We start from the raw sequence: 24059 nt of genomic DNA on the forward strand, positions 1-24059 counted from the left end.
ATGTCTACAACCACGAAATGGTTAAGGTTGGCTATACACGTGCAGATGTATTAATAATTAGCCAAGTTATAGCTTAGACTTACAAATGTCCATTATCATCTAGACAGTCACAGAACATGACCTCTAGACCCGCTATCATACTACCAGGACTCGCAACAATAATTACTCAGGACCTGCAAACGCATTTCTTCCTTCAGACTCAGCTCGAAGGTTACAGCACAAAGCCTTAACAACCAATACTTTTACTTTTTCTAAGGAGTACAATGATTTTGTGACATAAATAAGATATAAATATTTTGTTCCACAGAGACGTAGCAAAAGTTCACAGACAGTGTAATGTTCTCTTCATAAATCAAGGCAAGTTGTATATTGTACACAGGAGTAAATACAGAATGACTTCCATGAACTTCAGCATTGTTGAGGCAGAGGACTTATGGGAATTAAAGAGGCAAAAGGTTAAAAATAAAATTATTAAAACTTCCAAGTGAATGGTTGGTGAAGTTTCTTCTTACAACCTAGGTGGAGTACAACCTAGGTGGAGCACCATGGTCTTCAATAGATTTTATCATGTAAATGATTCTCTGGCTGCTGTTCTTGTGTTATCTAGTATTTACTTCCCTTAGACATATCTACTGTATAACCATGGATACAGGAAACAGACTCTATGGATTGTTTTAATAGATCCAACCTCACTGGAAATTTAATCTATATAACTAAAGGTGGCAAAAAGTACCCACTACACAAGTTTTTTATAAAAAAAAAAAAAAAAGATTAAAGAGGTTTTTCTGCCATTTTGTTTATTGATAGCACATCCTCAGGACAGTCCATCATCTGATTGGTGGGGATTGAACTGAAGGGAATGTGTGCTGTTGTCTCTTGAGTTTTGCTGTTTATACCTACAAATACAAAAAGGCCCAAAGGACCCTCGAACCATCTGCTTACTATCCCAATGTAAAACTTAAAGTGGTTATCACTCCCCTTCTGTCTCCAGGTTGGGTGTGGTTCTGCAGCTCAGTTCCATTGAAGTAAATGGAGCCAGGTTGTAAAACCACACCTAACCTGGAGACAAACATGGAACTGTTTTTGAAATTTTCAGTGTTTTTCTATTCCCGATAACCCCTTTAAAATTGTAAAACTGTAGGCACCATGTTAAAGAGTAGGGGGAACTTCTAAGGAGATTGATGTAATTTTGTTGAAAAAGTTCCTGGAAACCTGATCATTAATTGGTGTAAACCTCTGCTCAGTATGGGCTAAGCAGTCATGAGGGTGGTGCTACTTAGTGATTGACAGCTATCTGTGTATAAGTGTGCATAGAGAGTCTTTTATGCCAAGTAATTCTCCCTGGGAAAAATATATACAAACTAGCACTCCTCCAAAAAGTAGAATGCTGGCTCTTTAGTGCCAATTATTGGAGGTAGCTACCCTTTTCCAACCCACAGCAAGGCATACAAACGTTTGACTCTACTAATGATCATAGAGTACCACCTCCACTTTTTTGCGTTCTCCAATACCCTTTATATTGTAGGCTTCTATGAGTAGGGCTCTCTTGGTAAGGCTTTGAGTTGATGGCTAGGCTGAGTCTTTAGAATTCCAAGATAGGTTTTTGAAAGATGTAACATAAGGATTGGCGCAAGTTGGTTTAGTGCCAAGTAACACATGAAACTGTAGAGTACATGAAGTGTCTCTTTAAATAACTATTTCATTTTACTTAAAGGGGTACTCTGGTGAAAAACAAATGTTTTCAAATCAACTGGTGCCAGAAAGTTATACAGATTTGTAAATTACTTCTATTTAAAATTTGTAACCCTTCCAGTACTTATCAGCTGCTGTATGCTTCAGAGGAAGTTGTGTAGTTCATTCCAGTCTGACCACAGTCCTCTCAGCTGCCACCTCTGCTCTGACTGTTATGGCAGCTGTGTGCTCTGACTGATGACTCGGAAGATACTAGGGCTGCTGTTTCCCTTCTTTATAGTAAAAATCTCTGTGCACTCTACCCTTTTGCCTAGGAGCCTAGAGGGTCTGAGCTGGAACCAAGAAATGTCTCGGAAGTGGGGCAATGTGTATATTTGCATTAAGGACTGACTCTGTCTACAATCCTACAGTAGTGAATTGCAGCCCAATCTGATCATTTAATACTATTGTCACTGACTGACTTCCACACAGACTAATTTGCTGACATGATGAGTAAGCATACACTGGTGTCACTTCCCCCTGCAGTCCATAAATGATATGGTCCAATAGGTTCTAGATCAAAGAGGGAAAGGTTACAACCCCTTTAGTAGCTTTACTTAGCACCAGCCAGTCAATCTGGATATCAGTAGACATCACTCAAGCAGACATGAATACATTTATCTTCTTCTATTTTTTGGAATACAACATGTTTAGCTTTAGATAATCCAAACGGTCCCTTTACACTATATAAGACCAGTGTATTAGGAATATTAGTTGGGGTCAGTGTTGCAGATTTTACAATGGGGTTTATGTGCAATAGTATTTTGCTTGGTTATTTGCATTTTTTACAATTTTTATACTTTTGCTACTGTTTTATACTACTCTGAACAGTGGTGAGAAAGAAATGGGATTGTCCAGCGCAGGATATCAAGCAATGTGGTTTTTATTCAGCAGTAACAGTGGGTGATGACAAGGTGACGCGTTTCAGCCGCACTCAGCGGCCTTAGTCATAACAGTTTACTCTGAACAGTGCTCTGAAAACAAAGGGACTATATAAATATATAAACTTTTCATGTTGGGGGACACACTTTTATAGAGAGTTTTGTGACAAACACTTCGCCGCGCCTCCAATTGCACATATCACATCATGCATTCTGTGTTGTCCTAGATGGAGGGAACCCCAGTAAGGGAGCTCCACAGTGCCACAATAGTAGACTACATATATAATATCTTAAATACCAGTATCAGCATGACAGGCGTGATCGCTACCCCCCTGTGCCATTTAATCATCCCCTGTGCCATTTTATTCCCCCTTCATCATCCCCTGTGCACGTTAATCTCCCCTTCATCACCCCCTGTGCCATTTAATTCCCTCCTCATCACCCCCTGTGCCATTTAATCCCCCCTATATCACCCTCTGTGCCATTTCACCCTTATTTCATCACCCCTTGTACAATGTCATCCCCCCTTTATCACCCCTTGTGCCATTTAATTCCTCCCTTCATCACCCACTGTGCCATTTCATCTCCCCACATCACCCCCTGTGCAATTTAACCCTCATCCTCCCCTCTTTATCACTCACTGTGCCAATTTATCTCAATTGAAAATCACACACCTGGCCTGGGTCTCTCTGTCCAGCTCAGGCAGGCCCAGGTGGAGGCTCGGCGGCTCCCGCTGGTGTATGACAGCCACCTGTTACTGAATTTATCCCGTTCCCGTCCCAGGATGTGTGGATACAACCAAGTTGAGAGATTGTTAGCACAACTGGACGTATGCATTCGTCCTAACAATCTCCTTCTCTGCGCGATGCACTGCCGGAGATTGCCGGCGGGACCCGAGGCCATGATCACGCCGGTCTCGGCAGCATTAAACTCATAGATGCCATGATCAATCCTGATCATGGCATTTTTGGTGTTGACAGGGGGAGGGTGCTCCCCCTGTTCACCAATGGCAGCAGCACGATATGATTGCGGGTCACCATTGGTTGCTATGGCAGCAGAAGGTTAGATGATGACCTCCTGTATGCCTTCTACGGAAGTTTGTGAGATCCAGCCAGAGGCTGGATCGCACAGGTTGTAGTTTGTGCAGCTCATCAGGTCAAGCTGTGCTGCAGTACAAATGTATTGCAGCATAGCATAATCTGTAAAAAGAAAAAAATAATAATAAAAGGTTCTTCAATAACTTCAAAAAGTATAAAGTGTAAAAAAAAAGCCCTGTATTATGAAAAACAAAAAAAAATTCATATACATACTAAGTATTGCTATGTCTGTAATGACGTGTACTATAAAGCTGTAATGTAATTTATCCCACACAGTGAACGCCGTAAAAAGAAAAAAAAACTACCAAAAAGGGCAAAATTCACCAATTGCAAATAGCAGATTGCGAGCACAAATAGCAGAATAAAAAAGATCAAAAGGTAACATGTATCGTAAAAATTATACCATAAAAAGTACAGCTTGTCCCGCAAAAAATAAGCCCTTATTCAATGGCGTCGGACGAAGCATAAAAAAGTTATGGCTGTTGGAAAATGATAACACAAAAAAGGGGAAAAAAAGGATTTTGCTCAGAAAAGGAAAAAAAAAAACATAAAAAGCTATTTAAAATGTGTATCGCCATAATCATACTGACCCACAGAAAGAGAAAGCCTGGTCATTAGGGTAAAAAATGAGTCCGTCCTTAAGGGGTTAAGTAGCTGGTTGACCGTTCAAGATCAAGCAGCATGGGCCGTGATCACTCAAAAACAGTGACCAGTATCAGCTGCTGCTGCAGGCAAACACAACGGCCCCGTGGCCCCTGGAGACTGCCGCTTGCGGCACACAGTCCAGAAACCTCTGCTCTAGAGAAGCCCCATGCAGAGGCTTAAAGGGGTATTCCAGGCCAAAACTTTTTTTTATATATCAACTGGCTCCGGAAAGTTAAACAGATTTGTAAAGTACTTCTATTAAAAAAAATCTTAATCCTTCCAATAGTTATTAGCTTCTGAAGTTGAGTTGTTGTTTTCTGTCTAACTGCTCTCTGATGACTCACGTCCCGGGAGCTGTGCAGTTCCAATGGGGATATTCTCCCATCATGCACAGATCCCGGGACGTGACGTCATCATTGAGCAGTTAGACAGAAAATTTCATAAGCTAATAACTATTGGAAGGATTAAGATTTTTTAATAGAAATAATTTAATAATTTGTTTAACTTTCCGGAGCCAGTTGATATATATATAAAAAAAGTTTTGCCTGGAATACCCCTTTAACTTGGAGCTCCTGGGCCCTAATACAAAGTCTGTAACAGCCCCCCCCCCCCCCCCACCACCACCACCACCCACCATGTGCCTTTTTTAATAATAATAATACAGTCTTATGTGGAAGATAGCCCTGTGATCCATTGATGAGACCCCTACTACTGTGCAGGGTGCTGCATAGAGATATTGCGAATTGTTCGCCGGCGAACAGTTCCCTGCGAATTTAACATGTTCGCGTTCGCATCGCCAGGCGAACATATGTGAAGTTTGATCCGCCCCCTATACTTTAACATTGCAGTAAAATTTGACCCTGTGAGTCAGAGTCAGCAGACACATTACAGCCAATCAGCAGCAGTCCCTCCCTTCCAGACCCTCCTACCTCTTGCATGGACGTCATTTTACCCTCAGCATGCTGCAGGCTTAGGAAGTAGAGGGTCAGAGAAGCTGCTACTGCTGTATAGGGAAAGCGATAGCTAGGTTGCTGCTAGGTGGTGTATTCAGAGTCCAGTTTACTTCTAAAGCACTAGTGTAACATCTGCTTTAAGGACAGCACCCAAAAAAAGCCCTTTTTAGGGCTGAAAGATATCAGTCCTGGTTGGGAGGAAACAGCTGGTTAAAAGGAGTACTCCAGAATCAAACTTAAGTTCCTTCAAGCAACTAACTACTACAGTATTCAAAGGGTTGAAAGATATCAGTCTGTGTGTCTTGCAAGTTGCAACAGCTGGAGGCACCCTGGTTGGGAGGAAACCGCTGGTTAAAAGGGGTACTCCAGTATAAAACTTTAGTTCCTTCAAGCAACTAACTACTACAGTATTCAAAGGGCTGAAATATATCTGTCCGTGTGTTTTGCAACAGCTGGAGGCACCCTGCTTAAAAGGGGAACTCCGCTGGCAAGCTTTTTTGCTCATTGTAACACTAGTGCAAATCACATTAGGTGTGATAGTTGTGCAAATAAAAAAAAAAAAATACCTTTTTTGCCTGTTAAATAAAATCAGTCGTCATTGTCAGTTCACGTCACAGTTGCCAGTTTTTTTTGCTTGTAGGGCAAATTGTGTCATCCTAGTGCAAATCACATTAGGTGTGACAGTTGTGCAAATAAAAAAAAAAAACAAAAAAAACTTTTTTTGCTGTTAAATAAAATCAGTCGTCACTGTCAGTTCATGTCACAGTTGCCATTTTTTTTGCCTGCAGGGCAAATTGTGTCACTCTAGTGCAAATCACATTAGGTGTGACAGTTGTGCAAATTTAACCAAAAAAATGACAGGCAGAGGAAGGCCACCCCACAGGGGCAGTCGTGGTGCTGGAATTCCCTTTGGCCCTAGAATGGCCAGTGTTCAGAGGCCACATACCCTGAACCCCCAAAGTTCTGAGGACTTAGTTGACTGGCTATCACAAGACACCCAATCTACTACAGCTTTCGCTCGGAACCTTGACGCACCGTCCTTCTCCTCCTCTAGCTTAGCTTCAGGCACCTCTCATACTACCACTTGCCCGCCTGCCACCACCACCAACACTAGCACCGCAGCAGCTTTACTTGATCCATCAGAGGAGTTATTTACACATCAGTTTGAAGACATGAGTGATGCGCAACCATTATTGCCAGAGGATGTAGTTAACAGGGATATGTCCCAGTCAGGCAGCATTACACACATGGACGTACGGTGTGATGATGATGTTGTACCCGCTGCTGCTTCCTTTCTTGAGGTGTCAGATAGCGGTGAAGGTGTTGATGATGACGATGTGTCCGTGGATGCCACGTGGGTGCCCGTTAGAAGAGGAGGGAGAAAGTTCAGATGGGGAGACAGAGAGGAGGAGGAGACGAGTTGGAAACAGGGGGAGGTCGTCGCAAGGAGCTAGTGGCACAGTCAGACAGCATACATCGGCACCCGGCGTCAGCCAGACGGGACGCCAATCAACGCATGCTGTTGCCACCACCAGAATGCCGTCATCGCAGAGCTCAGCAGTGTGGCATTTTTTTTGTGTGTCTGCCTCTGACAACGGCCATTTGCAACCTGTGCCAGAAGAAACTGAGTCGCGGGAAGTCCAACACCCACCTAGGCACAACTGCTTTGCGAAGGCACATGATGTCACATCACAAACGCCTATGGGATCAACACGTCAGTACAAGCAGCACACAAAGTCAAAGCCGCCATCCTCCTCCTGGTCCAGCATCTTCAGCCAGGTCAACCACTGCTCCCCTCCTTGCCCTCTCTCAACCATCCGCCTCTCCGTCTCTCGCCTTGAGCAGTTCCTGCTCATCTGCCTACAGTCAGGTGTCTGTCAAGGAGATGTTTGAGCGCAAGAAGACAATGTCTCAAAGTCACCCCCTAGCTCGGCGTCTGACAGCTGGCTTGTCGGAACTGCTAGCCCGCCAGCTTTTACCATACAAGCTGGTGGAGTCGGAGGCCTTTAAAAAATTTGTAGCCATTGGGACACAGCAGTGGAAGGTACCCGTCCGAAATTTTTTTGCACAAAAGGCAATCTCCAACCTTTACTCCATTGTGCAAAAGGAAATGATGGCATGTCTGGCACACAGTCTAGGGGCAAGGGTCCATCTGACCACTGATACCTGGTCTGCAAAGCATGGTCAGGGCAGGTATATCACCTACACTGCGCATTGGGTAAACCTGGTGACGGCTGCCAAGCATGGACTGCGTGGCTCTGCAGAGGATTTGGTGACACCGCCACGACTTGCAGGCAGGCCTGCTGCCACCTCCTCTACTCCTCCTACTCCATCCTCTTCCATAACATCCTCGGCCGAGTCCTCTTCCACTGCTGCGTCTTGCTCCACATCACCGGCACCGCCCCCCCCCCCCCCAGCTCCCCAGGTGCTATTCCACATACCGGATACGGCAGTGTCACGCCATCTTGGGGTTGACTTGCCTCAAAGCGGAGAGTCACACCGCACCATCGCTCGTGTCGGCCCTGAACGCACAGGTGGACCAGTGGCTGACTCCGCACCAACTGGAGATCGGCAAGGTGGTTTGTGATAACAGAACAAATTTGTTGGCAGCATTGAGGTTGGGCACGTTGACAAATGTAATCTGATTGTACAATGCTTTGTGCTCAAGTACCCAGGCTTACAGGATGTCCTGAAGCAGTCCAGGAAGGTGTGTGGCCATTTCAGGCATTCCTACATGGCCATGGCGCAATTGTCAGATATCCAGCGGCGAAACAACATGCCAGTGAGGCACTTGATTTGCGACAGCCCGACACGTTGGAATTCACCACTCCTAATGTTCGACCGCCTGCTCCAACAAGAAAAAGCCGTCAACGAATATTTGTATGACCAGGGTGCTAGGACATCATCTGCGGAGCTGGGAATTTTTTTGCCATGTTACTGGAGGCTCATGCACAATGCCTGTAGGCTCATGCGTCCTTTTGACGAGGTGACAAACCTGGTCAGTCACATCGAAGGCACCATCAGCGACATCATACCGTTTGTTTTTTTCCTGAAGTGTGCCCTGCGAAGAATGCTGGATCAGGCAGTAGATGAGCGTGAAGAGGAAGAGTTGTGGAAACCATCCCTACCAGAAACAGCCTTATCAGCATCTCTTGCTGGACCTGCGGCAACGCTGGAAGAGGATTGTGAGCAAGAGGAGTCAGAGGAGGAATGTGGCTTTGAAGAGGAGGAGGAAGACCAACCACAGCAGGCATCCCAGAGTGCTCCTTGTCACCTATCTGGTTCTCGTGGTGTTGTACGTGGCTGGGGGAAAGAAGATTATACCTTCCCTGACATCACTGAGGACGAGGAACGGGACATGAGTAGCTCAGCATGCGTCCTTGTGCAAATGGGGTCTTTCATGCTGTCGTGCCTGTTGAGGGACCCTCGTATAAAAAGGATGAAGGAGAACGACCTGTACTGGGTGTCCAGCCTACTAGACCCCCGGTATAAACATAAAGTTCCTGACATGTTACCGTATTACAGCAAGGCGGAAAGGATTCAGCAGGTCCAAAATAAATTAAGAAGTATGCTGTACACAGCGTATAAGGGTCATGTCACAGCTCAACAGGGATCTAACAGGGGAAGAGGTGAAAGTAATCCCCCTCCTCCTCCCACGAACACGCCACAAGGACAGGATGCTGTACAGACATGCTGTTGATGGAGGACATGCAGAGCTTTTTAAGTCCTATGCATCGCCACAGCCCTTCAGGGTCCACCATCAGAGAACGACTTGATTGACAGGTAGCAGACTACCTGGCCTTAACCGCAGATATCGACACTCTGAGGAGCGGTGAACCCCTTGGCTACTGGGTGTGCCGGCTTGACCTGTGGCCTGAGTTATCCCAATTTGCACTCGAACTTCTGGCCTGTCCCGCTTCAAGTGTCCTGTCAGAAAGGGCCTTCAGTGCAGCAGGAGGTATTGTCACTGAGAAGAGGAGTTGCCTTGGTCAAAAAAGTCTGGATTACCTCACCTTTCTTAAGATGAATGAGGGATGGATCCCGAAGGGACTGTCACTGGGCGATACATTTGACTGAATAAGGCCTGATCAGATGAGCTGCCTTGGGCTAAAAATGGTCCACACGCTGCTGTATTTGAACTCTGAATGCCGGATGATTTGCGTGACTTATCCGCCACCAACTAGGGTTCAAGCCGCAATGTTTTAGGGCACATTCTGCCTGGCGAAACAAACAGAAATTTTTCTGGTCGCTGCTACAGCAGCGGCTGCGACAATACCAAATTTTCCAGCCAGGTGTACATGCCTAATTTTTCGTGACTCTGCTGCTGCACTTGTTATGGTGCTGAAATTTTTATGGCCACTGCTACAGCTGCGACAATACCAAATTTTCCAGCCAGGTGTACATGCCAAATTTTTTTGGCCTCTGCTGCTGCACTTTTTCTGGCTGCTGCTACAGCTGCGGCTGCGACAATACCCAATTTTTCATCCATGTGTACACGCCTAATTTTTCTGGCCTCTGCTGCTGCACTTGTTATGGTGCTGCAATTTTTCTGGCCGCTGCTACAGAAGTGGCTGCAACAATACCAAATTTTTCAGGCATGTGTACATGCCTAATTTTTCTGGTACTCTCTGCTGACATCTCTGTCCATTTTAGCAACTGTGGATATTAGATGTATGCTAAAGGTAGCATGGTGGCTCAGAGGTTAGCACTGCTGCCTTGGGTTCAAATCCCACTATGTGCTGGGGGGAATCTAACTATGTGATGCCTAAAGGGGGCTCTATGTGCTGCCTAAAGGGGGCTAAAGCACGTTATTCCAAACCATTTAGGAATAATAGGTGATTTATGCCCTTTATGGATTAAAACCAGACTCTGCATCAACTATGTAATTTTCCATGGGAGTTTTGCCATGGATCCCACTCCGGCACACCACAGTCCAGGTGTTAGTCCCCTTGAAACAACTTTTAAATCACTATTGTGGCCAGAAAGAGTCCCTGTGGGTTTTAAAATTCGCCTGCCCATTGAAGTCAATGGCGGTTCACCGGTTTGCAAACTTTTAGCGGAAGTTCGCGTTCGCGAACCGAAAATGTTATGTTCGCGACATCACTAGTGCTGCATTGATCTGCACCTGCTACAATAAAGTTTTAAAAACCTGAAAAAAAATTATAATTTCTGAAACAAATCTGGTGAATGTTGTTCAGTAACTTTGCTCTGTTCCTGACATTCTAGATGCATAAATACTACATTTTAGTTACAGAAAACCATCTGTCAGCAGGGGAATATTTCATTTATCAAAACTACACAATGGTTTACAGCAGACATACTACAGAAAATATTATAGAAAATCAATTCAAAAACCTACTTACAGATAAAATAGCTGCCAAAATTTCAATGCCCCCTGTGGATAAGGTGATGTATGGAATTGTTTGAGGTTGTATACCAGCTTCTTTAAATATGCTGTTCGTATAAAACCAAATCTGGACAGGATCAAAGAAAAAGAACAAAAAAAATATTTAATAAACAGTCATCTTACGCAAATTACGCAAAATTACAGATTTTAAAGCACGCCTGTCAGATATGCCAACGCGTCTTTTTTACTAAATATTTTTGTTCCTATAAAATAACTTAAATGCCTTGTCTTCATATTTTGTTTTAATATTCCTAGTTCATAAGGTTAAAAAAAGACAAGAGTCCTTCAAGTTCAACCTATATCCCCATTGTGTCCCTGCTGTGTTGATCCAGAGGAAACCAGAAAACCCCTATGAGGTGAATGCCAATTGCCCAATAAAAGGGGACAAAATTCCTTCTGGACTGTAATATGGCATCAGAATAAATCTCTGGATCAACTTTCTGTTCCTATAAATCTAGTATCCATAAACTGTAATGTTATCACTATCCAGAAACACATCTAGGCCCCTTCTGAACTTTTTTATTGAGTTCACCATGATCACTTTCTCCAAAGGAGAATTCCACAGTGTCACTGCTCTTACAGTAAAGAACCCCCGTCTGTGCTGGTGTAGAAACGTTCTTTCCTCTAGACGTCGAGGCTGCCCCCTTATTATAGATACAGTCCTGGGTATAAATAGATCATGGGAGAGATCTCTGTACTGCCCATTGATATATTTATACATAGTTATTAGGTCGGCCCTAAACAGTCTTTTTCCTAAACTAAATAACCCTTAGAAAAGTGTGGATGAGGAGGACAGAAGGGTCTGAAGAGGGGCAGACAAATGTGGAGGAGAAGGACAGAAGGGTCTAGGGGAGGGTAAAGAAATGTGAAGAAGAAAAGAGGGATCTGGGAGGAAGGACTTAGAGGTCTATCGGTGTGAAAAATGCAAAAATCAGGAACAGGCTGGACACAGAGATTCCTGACAGCAGGAGCACACAGAAGGCCTTTTGTGACTACTTTGCAAAGGGGAGGATCCACAGTAACTACAATGGGAATGAGCTCTGTTTTGACAACTAGGGAAAGGATAGTAAGCAATGATGTGCATACTGTAATATAATATCTAAATACTTACAGCATTCAGGCCGCAGAGCTGGTAAGAAGCCATGACTACTATCACGGTTATGATCTGCCATCTTACTGTAGGTGTCCTTAAAAGTTCAAATACAGACACCAAATCACTGTTCCTCTGTATCCTGGTCTCTGCCAGCACAGCTTCAATATCTTGAGACACGTCCTTCCTTCCAAGGAATGTGCGGAAAGCTAAATAAAATTAGAATTTGATTTCTTGTCAAAAAGAGTTAGATTTATATACAACGATCACAAGAACTAATACCGTATTTTCTCTGTTTTATACAATTCTTCTACTTAATGGGGCACTCTGGAGAAAAAAAAAATTCTAATGAATTGACAATGTCAGGAACTGTCCAGAACAGGAGAGGTTTTGTATGGGGATTAGCGCATGTTCTGGACAGTTCCTAACATGGACAGAGGTGGCAGCATTCTCATGATCGATGCCCAGTTGCCCCCAACCAAGCAGACACTCATCAACTATCCTGCCAATAGGTGTCGAGTGTTGTTTGTGAATAAACTCCTTTAAATAAAAGAGTTAATTCACTTTTTTTCTACCTGCACTGTGGATGTTTACTAAATATGCTTAATAAAAGACATGATCAGTACAGCTGATAGTTAAACTGTGTATGTCTTGATGAGACCACATTTAAAAGAAACAATGCAGAAATCCACATAATTTCAAAGGCTTTACTTACTTTTTCTATTCGTAATTATGAGCAACAGCTTTTTATCCTTATTATGCCATTTACCATTTAGAAATTACATATACAATACAATAATAGAATTATACAAGTTGTTACATTTTATTTTTAATATTTTTTTCAACTTCATTTCTTATGCTTTGATGACATTACATTGATACCTATGCACAGGGTCATTCCTACCATGGGCCCTGCTGGGTCCATTGGACTCAGGTGGCCCCTTGACAGGGGGCAGCAATTTTCCGCCTGAGAGAGAATTTATTTATTTTCATATTTTTTGCTGCCCGAGTCCGCTGCCGCTAGCTTGCTAATGGGGAATTCTGGACATTTGCCATGAGTCCCTCATACAGTTGAAAGCTGCTTATCTGTCAATGCTGGCCATGACCTCTGCCCCAAGCACCAATGACATCACTCATCAGCGCCTGCTCTCTGAAGGAGCATTGACGTGGCCCTTCTTTTTAGCATTAAAATTGGCTGTATGTTGGTAGCTGAAACATTGCATCACTGGATTGTTAGATTAAATAAATTAGCTACTTTTTTCACAACGTTGGAGTGCTGCTTTTATCTTCTATTTGCTTTTACCTACCTATGTGGCTACCTACCTACAGCAAATTTGAATATGGCCTATGCCGCTCAAAACTATACAGAATTCCTTGGTAACTTGCATCAGGGATATCAGTGTAAGGTTGTCTGGAACAGTTTCCCTCCGGAGGGAAACTGATGCTAGAACTAATACCATTCATTTGAATGGGACAGTTCACAATCATCCGTCTTCTCAATTTTGACGCCGGATGGCTAAACATGCCGGAGGGCACCGGAGAGGGGAACGCAGCAAGAATCCGCAATCCAGAAACAATGAATGCCAGATGCCATACAACCGATGACAACTAGTTATTAGTTGTGGCATCAGTTGCATCGAGATCTAGGCTATGTTCACCTATGCCGGATGCTGGACATATGTGAACCCAGCCTAACAGAATTAGCAGCCTTGGTGTGTTACTTGACCCTGGTATGTCCTTGTTACTAATATTGAAAATTAACCAAGTTTCTTGCATATATAATAGGTATACTACATGTATTGTAGGTCAGGAAAGAGGATTGATATTGCTGAAAAGAAAATCCCCAAAAAAGCGAGGTAATATTAGAAAACTGAAGTCATCTTACCATACATTATAATCACTTTTTGCTTAGGCTGTTTCATATAAGAAGTTAGCAGAGTACATTAGTTAGAGAGTGTAAAGCTGATGTTTAATTCATTGGGGTGTTTTTTTTTTTTTAGCAAAAAAAGATCAAAAAGAAAGTAACAAGACACCTAACATTTATCTTTCATGAAGGAATAAAAACGCCTTGTGACTCTAAAAATTGGGATTACGCATGGAAAATATACGGATCAGAAGGAAGTCTATGGTGCCTGAGGCTGCAGTACACAAGTAGCGCATGTTTGTTATAATAGACTTCAAAGTAGTAATGGAATAGAACTGAATGAATATTTCTCAGCTTCTTGAAACTCCTGTCACTTTATTTTTATTTTTTAGAAGATTTTTTATTCCCTAAATGTTAAAGATTTAGTTATATGGCTTCATTTTTTTTTATTTTTTTTATTTTTAATATTTATTGGATTACATTGAAAAATATATGCAGATGTATGCATTATAATATAAAGTGAAATCTGAGGGCTCCATGACTATAGTTATGACTTACCTGCCCAACTACCAATATTATTCCTTCTACTGCCCATGGCTTCTCTCTTCCGGAATCAGGTAAACAGCATAGTTTGCAGGGCAATGTGATGCCTCTTGTACAACTCCCATTAAAGTCAACACCACGCTTTGACTGTTTTTGGCTTCCCTACCTTCCAGTGGCTGCAAACAGGCTAAAGAGGAGGCTGGAAAGTCCTTGATCTGAAGATAGTTGTGGGTCGCAGAGGTAAGATCTGCTTCTGTTAAATATTTTGGCATATCCTGTGGTTATGCCTAGAGATGAGTGAACTTTTGAAAAATGTTATTTGGCCGATACGTTGAAATTTCTGGAAAAAAGTTGGTTCGATACAAATTTATTTGTGGCAAATCTATATAAAAAATGGCTATTTCTGGCCTACAGAGAGCCTCAACAGGGTTGTAGAACACTTTGCTTTGTTCTAACACGCATATGGAGTGTGCTGGGGTAGTGAAATAATACTGTTATTCAGTATGACATGCAGATTACAGGCATCGCTATTAGAATCACTGCCGCAGAGCGGCACAATGACAGAGCCTGGAGGTGGCATAAGTATGAGGAGACCATATAGTGGCTGAATGACACAACGTGGAGGTGTTGGCAGCATGAGGAGACCATATAGTGGCTGAATGACACAGTGTGGAGGTGTTGGCAGCATGAGGAGACCATATAGTGGCTTAATGACACAGCGTGGAGGTGTTGACAGCATGAGGAGACCATATAGTGACTGAATGACACAGCTTGGATGTGGCTGAAGCATGAGGAGACCATATAGTGGATGAATGACACAGCCTGGAGCTGGCACCAGCATGAGTAGAAACTAGGCCTTCACAATCCCTGAGATTAAAAGATACATTTTGAAAATTAAATTGAAGATTTATGGTAGCTAGTGCTACCATAAAAATGTTTGGGCCGAGGCCCAGCAGCATCAGTAAACCATATATTGGCTGAATGACACAGCCTGGAGGTGGCTGAAGCATGAGGAGACCATATAGTGTTTGAATGGCACAGCCTGGAGTTGGCAGAAGCATGAGGAGACCATTGAAATTTAAGATTTTTAAATAGAAATGTAAGATATTGAAATAGAAGATTTTGAAATTGCAATTTTACCTCCCAAGTTTTAATGTGCCAGGCCCCGGCATGTGTGTACAAAGGACCAAATATAACAAGGAGTCACATGTCAGCACAATGACAGAGCCTGGAGGTGTCATCAGAATATGGAGACCATATAGTGGCTCAATGACTGCCTGGTGTTTGTGGCAGCATGGGGAGACCATATAGTGTCTGAATGGCACAGCCTGGAGTTGGCTGAAGCATGAGGAGACCGTCTAGTGTCTGAATGGCACAGCCTGGAGTTGGCATTAGCATGAGTACACACTAGGGCTTCACAATCCCTAAGATTAAAAGATGAATTATGAAATTTAAATTGAAGATTTATGGTAGCTTGTGCTATCATAAAAAATGTTTAGGCCCAGCAGCATCAGTAAACCATATCTTGACTGAATGACACAGCCTGGATTTGGCTGCAGCATGAGGACACCATAGAGTGGCTGAATGGCACAGCATGGAGGTTGCTGAAGCATGAGGAGACCATATATGTTACGCCGAGCGCTCCGGGTCCCTGCTCCTCCCCGGAGCGCTCGCAACATCCTCGCATTTGCAGCGCCCCGGTCAGACCTGCTGACCGGGTGCGCTGCAATACCTCTCTCAGCCGGGATGCGATTCGCGATGCGGGAGGCGCCCGCTCGCGATGCGCATCCCGGCTCCCGTACCTGACTCGCTCTCCATCGGTCTTGTCCCGGCGCGCGCGGCCCCGCTCCTTAGGGCACGTACGCGCCGGGTCTCTGCAATTTAAAGGGCCACTGCGCCACTGAGTGGCGCAGCTGGCCTAATTAGTGTGTTCACCTGTGCACTCCCTATTTATACTTCACTTCCCCTGTACTCCCTCGCCGGATCTTGTTGACATTGTGCCAGTGAAAGCGTTTCCTTGTGTGTTCCTAGCCTGTGTTCCAGACCTCCTGCCGTTGCCCCTGACTACGATCCTTGCTGCCTGCCCTGACCTTCTGCTACGTCCGACCTTGCTCTTGTCTACTCCCTTGTACCGCGCCTATCTTTAGCAGTCAGAGAGGTTGAGCCGTTGCTGGTGGATACGACCTGGTTGCTACCGCCGCTGCAAGACCATCCCGCTTTGCGGCGGGCTCTGGTGAATACCAGTAGCAACTTAGAACCGGTCCACCAGCACGGTCCACGCCAATCCCTCTCTGGCACAGAAGATCCACCTCCAGCCAGCCGAATCGTGACAGTAGATCCGGCCATGGATCCCGCTGAAGTTCCACTGCCAGTTGTCGCCGACCTCACCACGGTGGTCGCCCAGCAGTCGCAACAGATAGCGCAACAAGGCCACCAGCTGTCTCAACTGACCGTGATGCTACAGCAACTACTACCACAGCTTCAGCAATCATCTCCTCCGCCAGCTCCTGCACCTCCTCCGCAGCGAGTGGCCGCTTCCGGCCTACGATTATCCTTGCCGGATAAATTTGATGGGGACTCTAAGTTTTGCCGTGGCTTTCTTTCGCAATGTTCCCTGCACTTGGATATGATGTCGGACCAGTTTCCTACTGAAAGGTCTAAGGTGGCTTTCGTAGTCAGCCTTCTGTCTGGGAAAGCTCTGTCATGGGCCACACCGCTCTGGGACCGCAATGACCCCGTCACTGCCTCTGTACACTCCTTCTTCACGGAGATTCGAAGTGTCTTTGAGGAACCTGCCCGAGCCTCTTCTGCTGAGACTGCCCTGCTGAACCTGGTCCAGGGTAATTCTTCTGTTGGCGAGTACGCCATCCAATTCCGTACTCTTGCCTCCGAATTATCCTGGAATAATGAGGCCCTCTGCGCGACCTTTAAAAAAGGCCTATCCAGCAACATTAAAGATGTGCTGGCCGCACGAGAAATTCCTGCTAACCTGCATGAACTTATTCGTCTGGCCACCCGCATTGACATGCGTTTTTCCGAAAGGCGTCAGGAGCTCCGCCAGGATATGGACTTTGTTCGCACGAGGCGTTTTTTCTCCCCGGCTCCTCTCTCCTCGGGTCCTCTGCAATCCGTTCCTGTGCCTCCCGCCGTGGAGGCTATGCAAGTTGACCGGTCTCGCTTGACACCTCAAGAGAGGACACGACGCCGCATGGAGAATCTGTGCCTGTACTGTGCCGGTACCGAACACTTCTTGAAGGATTGTCCTATCCGTCCTCCCCGCCTGGAAAGACGTACGCTGACTCCGCACAAAGGTGAGACAGTTCTTGATGTCAACTCTGCTTCTCCACGCCTTACTGTGCCTGTGCGGATATCTTCCTCTACCTTCTCCTTCTCTACTATGGCCTTCTTGGATTCCGGATCTGCAGGAAATTTTATTTTGGCCTCTCTCATCAACAGGTTCAACATCCCGGTGACCAGTCTCTCCAGACCCCTCTACATCAATTCTGTTAACAATGAAAGATTGGACTGTACCGTGCGTTACCGCACGGAACCTCTCCTAATGTGCATCGGACCTCATCACGAAAAAATTTAATTTTTGGTCCTCTCCAACTGCACTTCCGAAATTCTTCTTGGATTACCGTGGCTTCAACGCCATTCCCCAACCCTTGATTGGTCCACAGGAGAAATCAAGAACTGGGGTACTTCTTGTTTCAAGGACTGTCTTAAACCGGTTCCCAGTACTCCCTGCCGTGACCCTGTGGTTCCCCCTGTAACCGGTCTTCCTAAGGCTTATATGGACTATGCTGACGTGTTTTGCAAAAAGCAAGCTGAGACTTTACCTCCTCACAGGCCTTATGACTGTCCTATTGACCTCCTCCCGGGTACTACTCCACCCCGGGGCAGAATTTATCCTCTGTCTGCTCCAGAGACTCTTGCCATGTCAGAGTACATCCAGGAAAATTTAAAAAAGGGGTTTATCCGCAAATCCTCCTCTCCTGCCGGAGCTGGATTTTTTTTTGTGTCCAAAAAAGATGGCTCCCTACGTCCTTGCATTGATTACCGCGGACTTAATAAAATCACGGTAAAGAACCGCTACCCCCTACCTCTTATCTCGGAACTCTTTGATCGCCTACAAGGTGCCCACATCTTTACCAAACTGGACTTAAGAGGTGCTTATAATCTCATCCGCATCAGGGAGGGGGACGAATGGAAGACTGCATTTAACACCAGAGATGGACACTTTGAGTATCTGGTCATGCCCTTTGGCCTGTGCAACGCCCCTGCCGTCTTCCAAGACTTTGTTAATGAAATTTTTCGTGATCTCTTATATTCCTGTGTTGTGGTTTATCTGGACGATATTCAGATTTTTTCTGCCAACTTAGAAGAACACCGCCAGCATGTCCGCATGGTTCTTCAGAGACTTCGAGACAATCAACTTTATGCCAAAATGGAGAAATGTCTGTTTGAATGTCAATCTCTTCCTTTCCTAGGATACTTGGTCTCTGGCCAGGGACTACAAATGGACCCAGATAAACTCTCTGACGTCTTAGATTGGCCACGCCCCTTCGGACTCCGTGCTATCCAACGTTTTTTGGGGTTCGCCAATTATTACAGACAATTTATTCCACACTTTTCCACTATTGTGGCTCCTATCGTGGCTTTAACCAAGAAAAATGCCAATCCCAAGTCCTGGTCTCCCCAAGCGGAAGACGCATTTAAACATCTCAAGTCTGCCTTTTCTTCTGCTCCCGTGCTCTCCAGACCTGACCCATCTAAACCCTTCCTATTGGAGGTAGATGCCTCCTCAGTGGGAGCTGGAGCTGTCCTTCTACAAAAAAATTCTTCCGGGCATGCTGTTACTTGTGGTTTTTTTTCTAGGACCTTCTCTCCGGCGGAGAGAAACTACTCCATCGGGGATCGAGAACTACTGGCCATTAAATTGGCGCTTGAGGAATGGAGGCATCTGCTGGAGGGATCAAAATTTCCAGTTATCATATACACTGATCACAAGAATCTCTCCTATCTCCAGTCTGCCCAACGGCTGAACCCTCGCCAGGCCAGGTAGTCGTTGTTCTTTGCCCGTTTTAACTTTGAAATTCATTTTCGCCCTGCCGACAAGAACATTAGGGCCGATGCCCTCTCTCGTTCCTCGGATGCTTCGGAAGTAGAGCTCTCTCCGCAACACATCATTCCTCCTGACTGTCTGATCTCCACTTCTCCAGCCTCCATCAGGCAAACTCCTCCAGGGAAGACCTTCGTTTCTCCACGCCAGCGTCTCGGGATTCTCAAATGGGGACACTCCTCCCACCTCGCAGGCCATGCGGGCATCAAAAAATCCTTGCAACTCATCTCTCGTTTCTATTGGTGGCCGACTCTGGAGACGGATGTTGTTGATTTTGTGCGGGCCTGTACTGTCTGTGCCCGGGATAAGACTCCTCGCCAGAAGCCTGCTGGTCTCCTTCATCCTCTGCCTGTCCCCGAACAGCCTTGGTCACTGATTGGTATGGACTTTATTACAGACTTACCCCCATCCCGTGGCAACACTGTTGTTTGGGTGGTCGTTGATCGATTTTCCAAGATGGCACATTTTATTCCTCTTCCTGGTCTTCCTTCAGCGCCTCAGTTGGCAAAACAATTTTTTGTACACATTTTTCGTCTTCACGGTTTGCCCACGCAGATCGTCTCGGATAGAGGCGTCCAATTCGTGTCTAAATTCTGGAGGGCCCTCTGTAAACAGCTCAAGATTAAATTAAACTTCTCTTCTTCTTATCATCCCCAATCCAATGGGCAAGTAGAAAGAATTAACCAGGTCCTGGGTGACTATTTACGGCATTTTGTTTCCTCCCGCCAGGATGACTGGGCAGATCTTCTACCATGGGCCGAATTCTCATACAACTTCAGAGTCTCCGTATCTTCTGCTAAGTCCCCATTTTTCGTGGTGTACGGCCGTCACCCTCTTCCCCCCCTCCCTACTCCCTTGCCCTCTGGTTTGCCAGCTGTGGATGAAGTGACTCGTGATCTTTCCACCATATGGAAAGAGACCCAAAATTCTCTTTTACAGGCTTCATCCCGCATGAAAAGGTTTGCCGATAAGAAAAGAAGAACTCCCCCCATTTTTGCTCCCGGAGACAAGGTATGGCTCTCCGCTAAATATGTCCGCTTTCGTGTCCCCAGTTACAAACTGGGACCACGCTATCTTGGTCCTTTCAAAGTCTTGTGCCAGATTAACCCTGTCTCTTACAAACTCCTTCTTCCTCCTTCTCTTCGTATTCCCAATGCCTTCCATGTCTCTCTCCTTAAACCACTCATCATTAACCGCTTCTCTCCCAAACTTGTTTCTCCCACTCCTGTTTCCGGTTCTTCTGACGTCTTCTCCGTGAAGGAGATTCTGGCCTCCAAGACGGTCAGAGGGAAAAAAAATTTCTTGGTGGATTGGGAAGGCTGTGTTCCAGAAGAGAGATCCTGGGAACCTGAGGACAACATCCTAGACAAAAGTCTTGTCCTTGGGTTCTCAGGCTCCAAGAAGAGGGGGAGACCCAAGGGGGGGGTACTGTTACGCCGAGCGCTCCGGGTCCCCGCTCCTCCCCGGAGCGCTCGCAACATCCTCGCATTTGCAGCGCCCCGGTCAGACCTGCTGACCGGGTGCGCTGCAATACCTCTCTCAGCCGGGATGCAATTCGCGATGCGGGAGGCGCCCGCTCGCGATGCGCATCCCGGCTCCCGTACCTGACTCGCTCTCCGTTGGTCTTGTCCCGGCGCGCGCGGCCCCGCTCCTTAGGGCGCGCGCGTGCCGGGTCTCTGCAATTTAAAGGGCCACTGCGCCACTGATTGGCGCAGCTGGCCTAATTAGTGTGTTCACCTGTGCACTCCCTATTTATACTTCACTTCCCCTGCACTCCCTCGCCGGATCTTGTTGCCATTGTGCCAGTGAAAGCGTTTCCTTGTGTGTTCCTAGCCTGTGTTCCAGACCTCCTGCCGTTGCCCCTGACTACGATCCTTGCTGCCTGCCCTGACCTTCTGCTATGTCCGACCTTGCTCTTGTCTACTCCCTTGTACCGTGCCTATCTTCAGCAGTCAGAGAGGTTGAGCCGTTGCTGGTGGATACGACCTGGTTGCTACCGCCGCTGCAAGACCATCCCGCTTTGCGGCGGGCTCTGGTGAATACCAGTAGCAACTTAGAACCGGTCCACCAGCACGGTCCACGCCAATCCCTCTCTGGCACAGAGGATCCACCTCCAGCCAGCCAAATCGTGACAATATAGTGGCGGATTGTCACAGCCTGGAGTTTGTGGCAACATGAAGAGACCATATAGTGGCTGAATGGCACAGCCTGGAGGTGGCTGAAGCATGAGGAGACCATATAGTAGATGAAAGGCACTCCCTGGAGGTTGTTGAAGCATGAGGAGACCATATAGTGGCTGAATGGTATCGCCTGGAGTTGGCTGAAGCATGAAAAGAGACCATATAGTGGCTGAATGAGACAGCCTGGAAGTGGCAGCAGCATCAGGAGTCTTGAAAGTAGCCCGGTGACAGAGTGGTGTGGTGGGTGGCAATACCAGTACCCGGTGATGAAGGTGTGTGAAAAAAGGTCTGATGCGGAGGAATGTTTGTAACTGGGGAGCCGTGCCTCAAATCTGTTTGGCACTATCCATATTTGTGAAGTGTTGGTGTGGTACCATGTTCAATCTACTCTCATACATCAGGAATTAGTGGTTGGAAATCCTGGCTGATCCATGTCTGATTCATCTTCACAAATGTAAGTCTCTCCACCTTTTTCGTGGACAGACGAGTTCTCCTTGGGGTGAATATGGCCCCCGCCGCACTAAACACCCGCTCTGATGGCACACTATTGGCCGGGCAGGACAGCTTTTCCAGGGCAAGCTCTGCTAGTTGCGGCCACGAATCAAGTTTGGCTGCCCAGAAGTCCAGCAGATCTTCAAGGTGTGTTGGCATGGGCATGTCAAGGTATGCCACCACCTGCTGGTTCAGGCCCTGCTCCAGGTGCTCCACCTGCTGCTGATGAGTTGCTTCACTATGCGGGTGAAAAAAGGTACTCATCAGCGACTGTAGACTCAGGCTGCTGCTGCTGGAGCTGGTACTGCTCCTGCCACCCCACCCCTCCCCAGCTGCCATGGCAGTGGAAGGTGAGCGCAGGGGGCCCCCCAATTCAGACTTGCGAGAGGATGAACGATGGCGCCAAAAGCCATCGGCCAACTGACTACATAGGATGCCTCTGTAGTTGGTCACTTTGTCCTCCCTCTCAGTAGGTGTAAAAAAGGCCCCTATTTTGTGGCGGTAACGAGGGTCCAATAAGGTGGAGATCCAGAAGTCATACCGCTGCTGAATGGTGACAATTCGCTGTCACTACGCGAGCAAGTGAGCATGCATCGTGCCATTTCTGCAAGTGACTCGGAGGGACTCCCTGCCTCCATCTCCACTGCATACTGCCACTGTGTGTCTGGGTCCTCTGTCTTGCCTTCTTCATAACCCTCTAGCTCGCCTGGCTGCTCCTCCTCTCCTCTCAGATTACTAGAAAAACCACCCATTTGGCAAAACCTAAACTGTGCTCCACTGTGCCCCTCCTCCTCCTACACCTCCTCCAGTTCAGCCCCCACAGGGCTCATGTGGCCTTGAGATGTAGGAGCCACAACTCCAGTGCCCTGACCACCCATCGTTTCCAACACGTGTTGTAAGAAATGAAGCAGTGGAATGACGATGTTCATCCCATAATCCTGGCGATTTACAAATAATGTGGCTTCCTCAAAGGGCCTGAGCAAACGGCAGGTGTCATGTATGAGCTGCCATTGGTTTACATTGAAGTTACACAGGGGAGTACCCCTATCCGCTTGGATCATCAAGAAATTGGGGATGGCTTTTCTCTGTTCGTACAGTTGGTCCAACATATGGAGGGTGGAATTCCAACATGTGGCAACATCACAAGTCAGACTATGTTGGGGGATACCGTTCTGACGCTGAAGCTCAAGGAGGGTGTGCTTTGCGGTGTACGAGTGGCTGAAGTGCATACAAAGTTTCCTTCCCATTGTTAGGATGTCTTGCAAATGGGGGAACACTTCAGGAACTGCTTCACAACCAGATTTAACACGTGTGCCATGCAAGGCGCATGGCTCAACCTTTCCAGTCGCAGCACATGCAAGATGTTCTTCCCATTGTCAGTCACCATGGTTCCCATTTCCAGTTTTTGTGGAGTAAGCCATGCTCCGATTTCTTTACGGATGACTTAGCAGTTCCTCCCCTGTGTGACTCCGTCCACCAAGGCAAACCATGTGAAGAACAGCGTGACACAGCCGTGCCCTGCACACATGGTATGCTGAAGGGCCACTGAGACTTGTCTGGGCAGTAGAGGCTGCGGACACGGTGGAGGATGAGGAGGCAGAGTTGCACACTGTCACAGGACCAACGGAGGAGAAAGCGGCGTGACCTGTCCAAGTTGGGGTTGTGGCTGTGCAGGAACTACATTCACCCAGTGAGCCGTAACAGACATGTATTGTCCCTGACTATAGTTACAGCTCCAGACGTCAGCGCTGCCAGGCACTTTGGTACAAACCGACAGGCTCAAGGACTGGCCCACCTTCTCTTCCACAAAATTGCGCAGGGCTGGTACTGCCTTCTTTTCAAAGAAATAACAGCTTGGCACTCTCCACCTCGGCTCGGCACAAGCCAACAGTTGTCTGAAAGGTGCAGAGTCCACCACTTGAAAAGGAAGGGACTGCAGCACCAGCAACTTGGACAGGAGCATATTCAGCTTCTGCGCCATTGCATGAGTGGGCGCATACTGTTGTTTCTTGTATATGGCTTCGCCGATGGATTGTTGGCGGAATGGCTGACTA

General features: G+C 46.4%; 1 protein-coding gene across 1 annotated transcript in view; it reads right to left on the minus strand.

Annotated features, from left to right (window-relative positions):
• SLC2A9 (solute carrier family 2 member 9) overlaps positions 1 to 24059 on the minus strand; it is a 337817-nt gene that overhangs the window by 208126 nt on the left and 105632 nt on the right. The window contains exons 6-7 of the mRNA XM_056555146.1: positions 11826 to 12013; positions 10671 to 10781 (exon numbers count right to left, since the gene is read on the minus strand). Coding sequence (XP_056411121.1) covers positions 10671 to 10781; positions 11826 to 12013 — 299 coding nt within the window. The remainder of the gene's footprint in view (positions 1 to 10670; positions 10782 to 11825; positions 12014 to 24059) is intronic.

Source organism: Hyla sarda, chromosome 1 (genome assembly GCF_029499605.1).
Source record: "Hyla sarda isolate aHylSar1 chromosome 1, aHylSar1.hap1, whole genome shotgun sequence".
NCBI classification, from domain to species: domain Eukaryota; kingdom Metazoa; phylum Chordata; class Amphibia; order Anura; family Hylidae; genus Hyla; species Hyla sarda.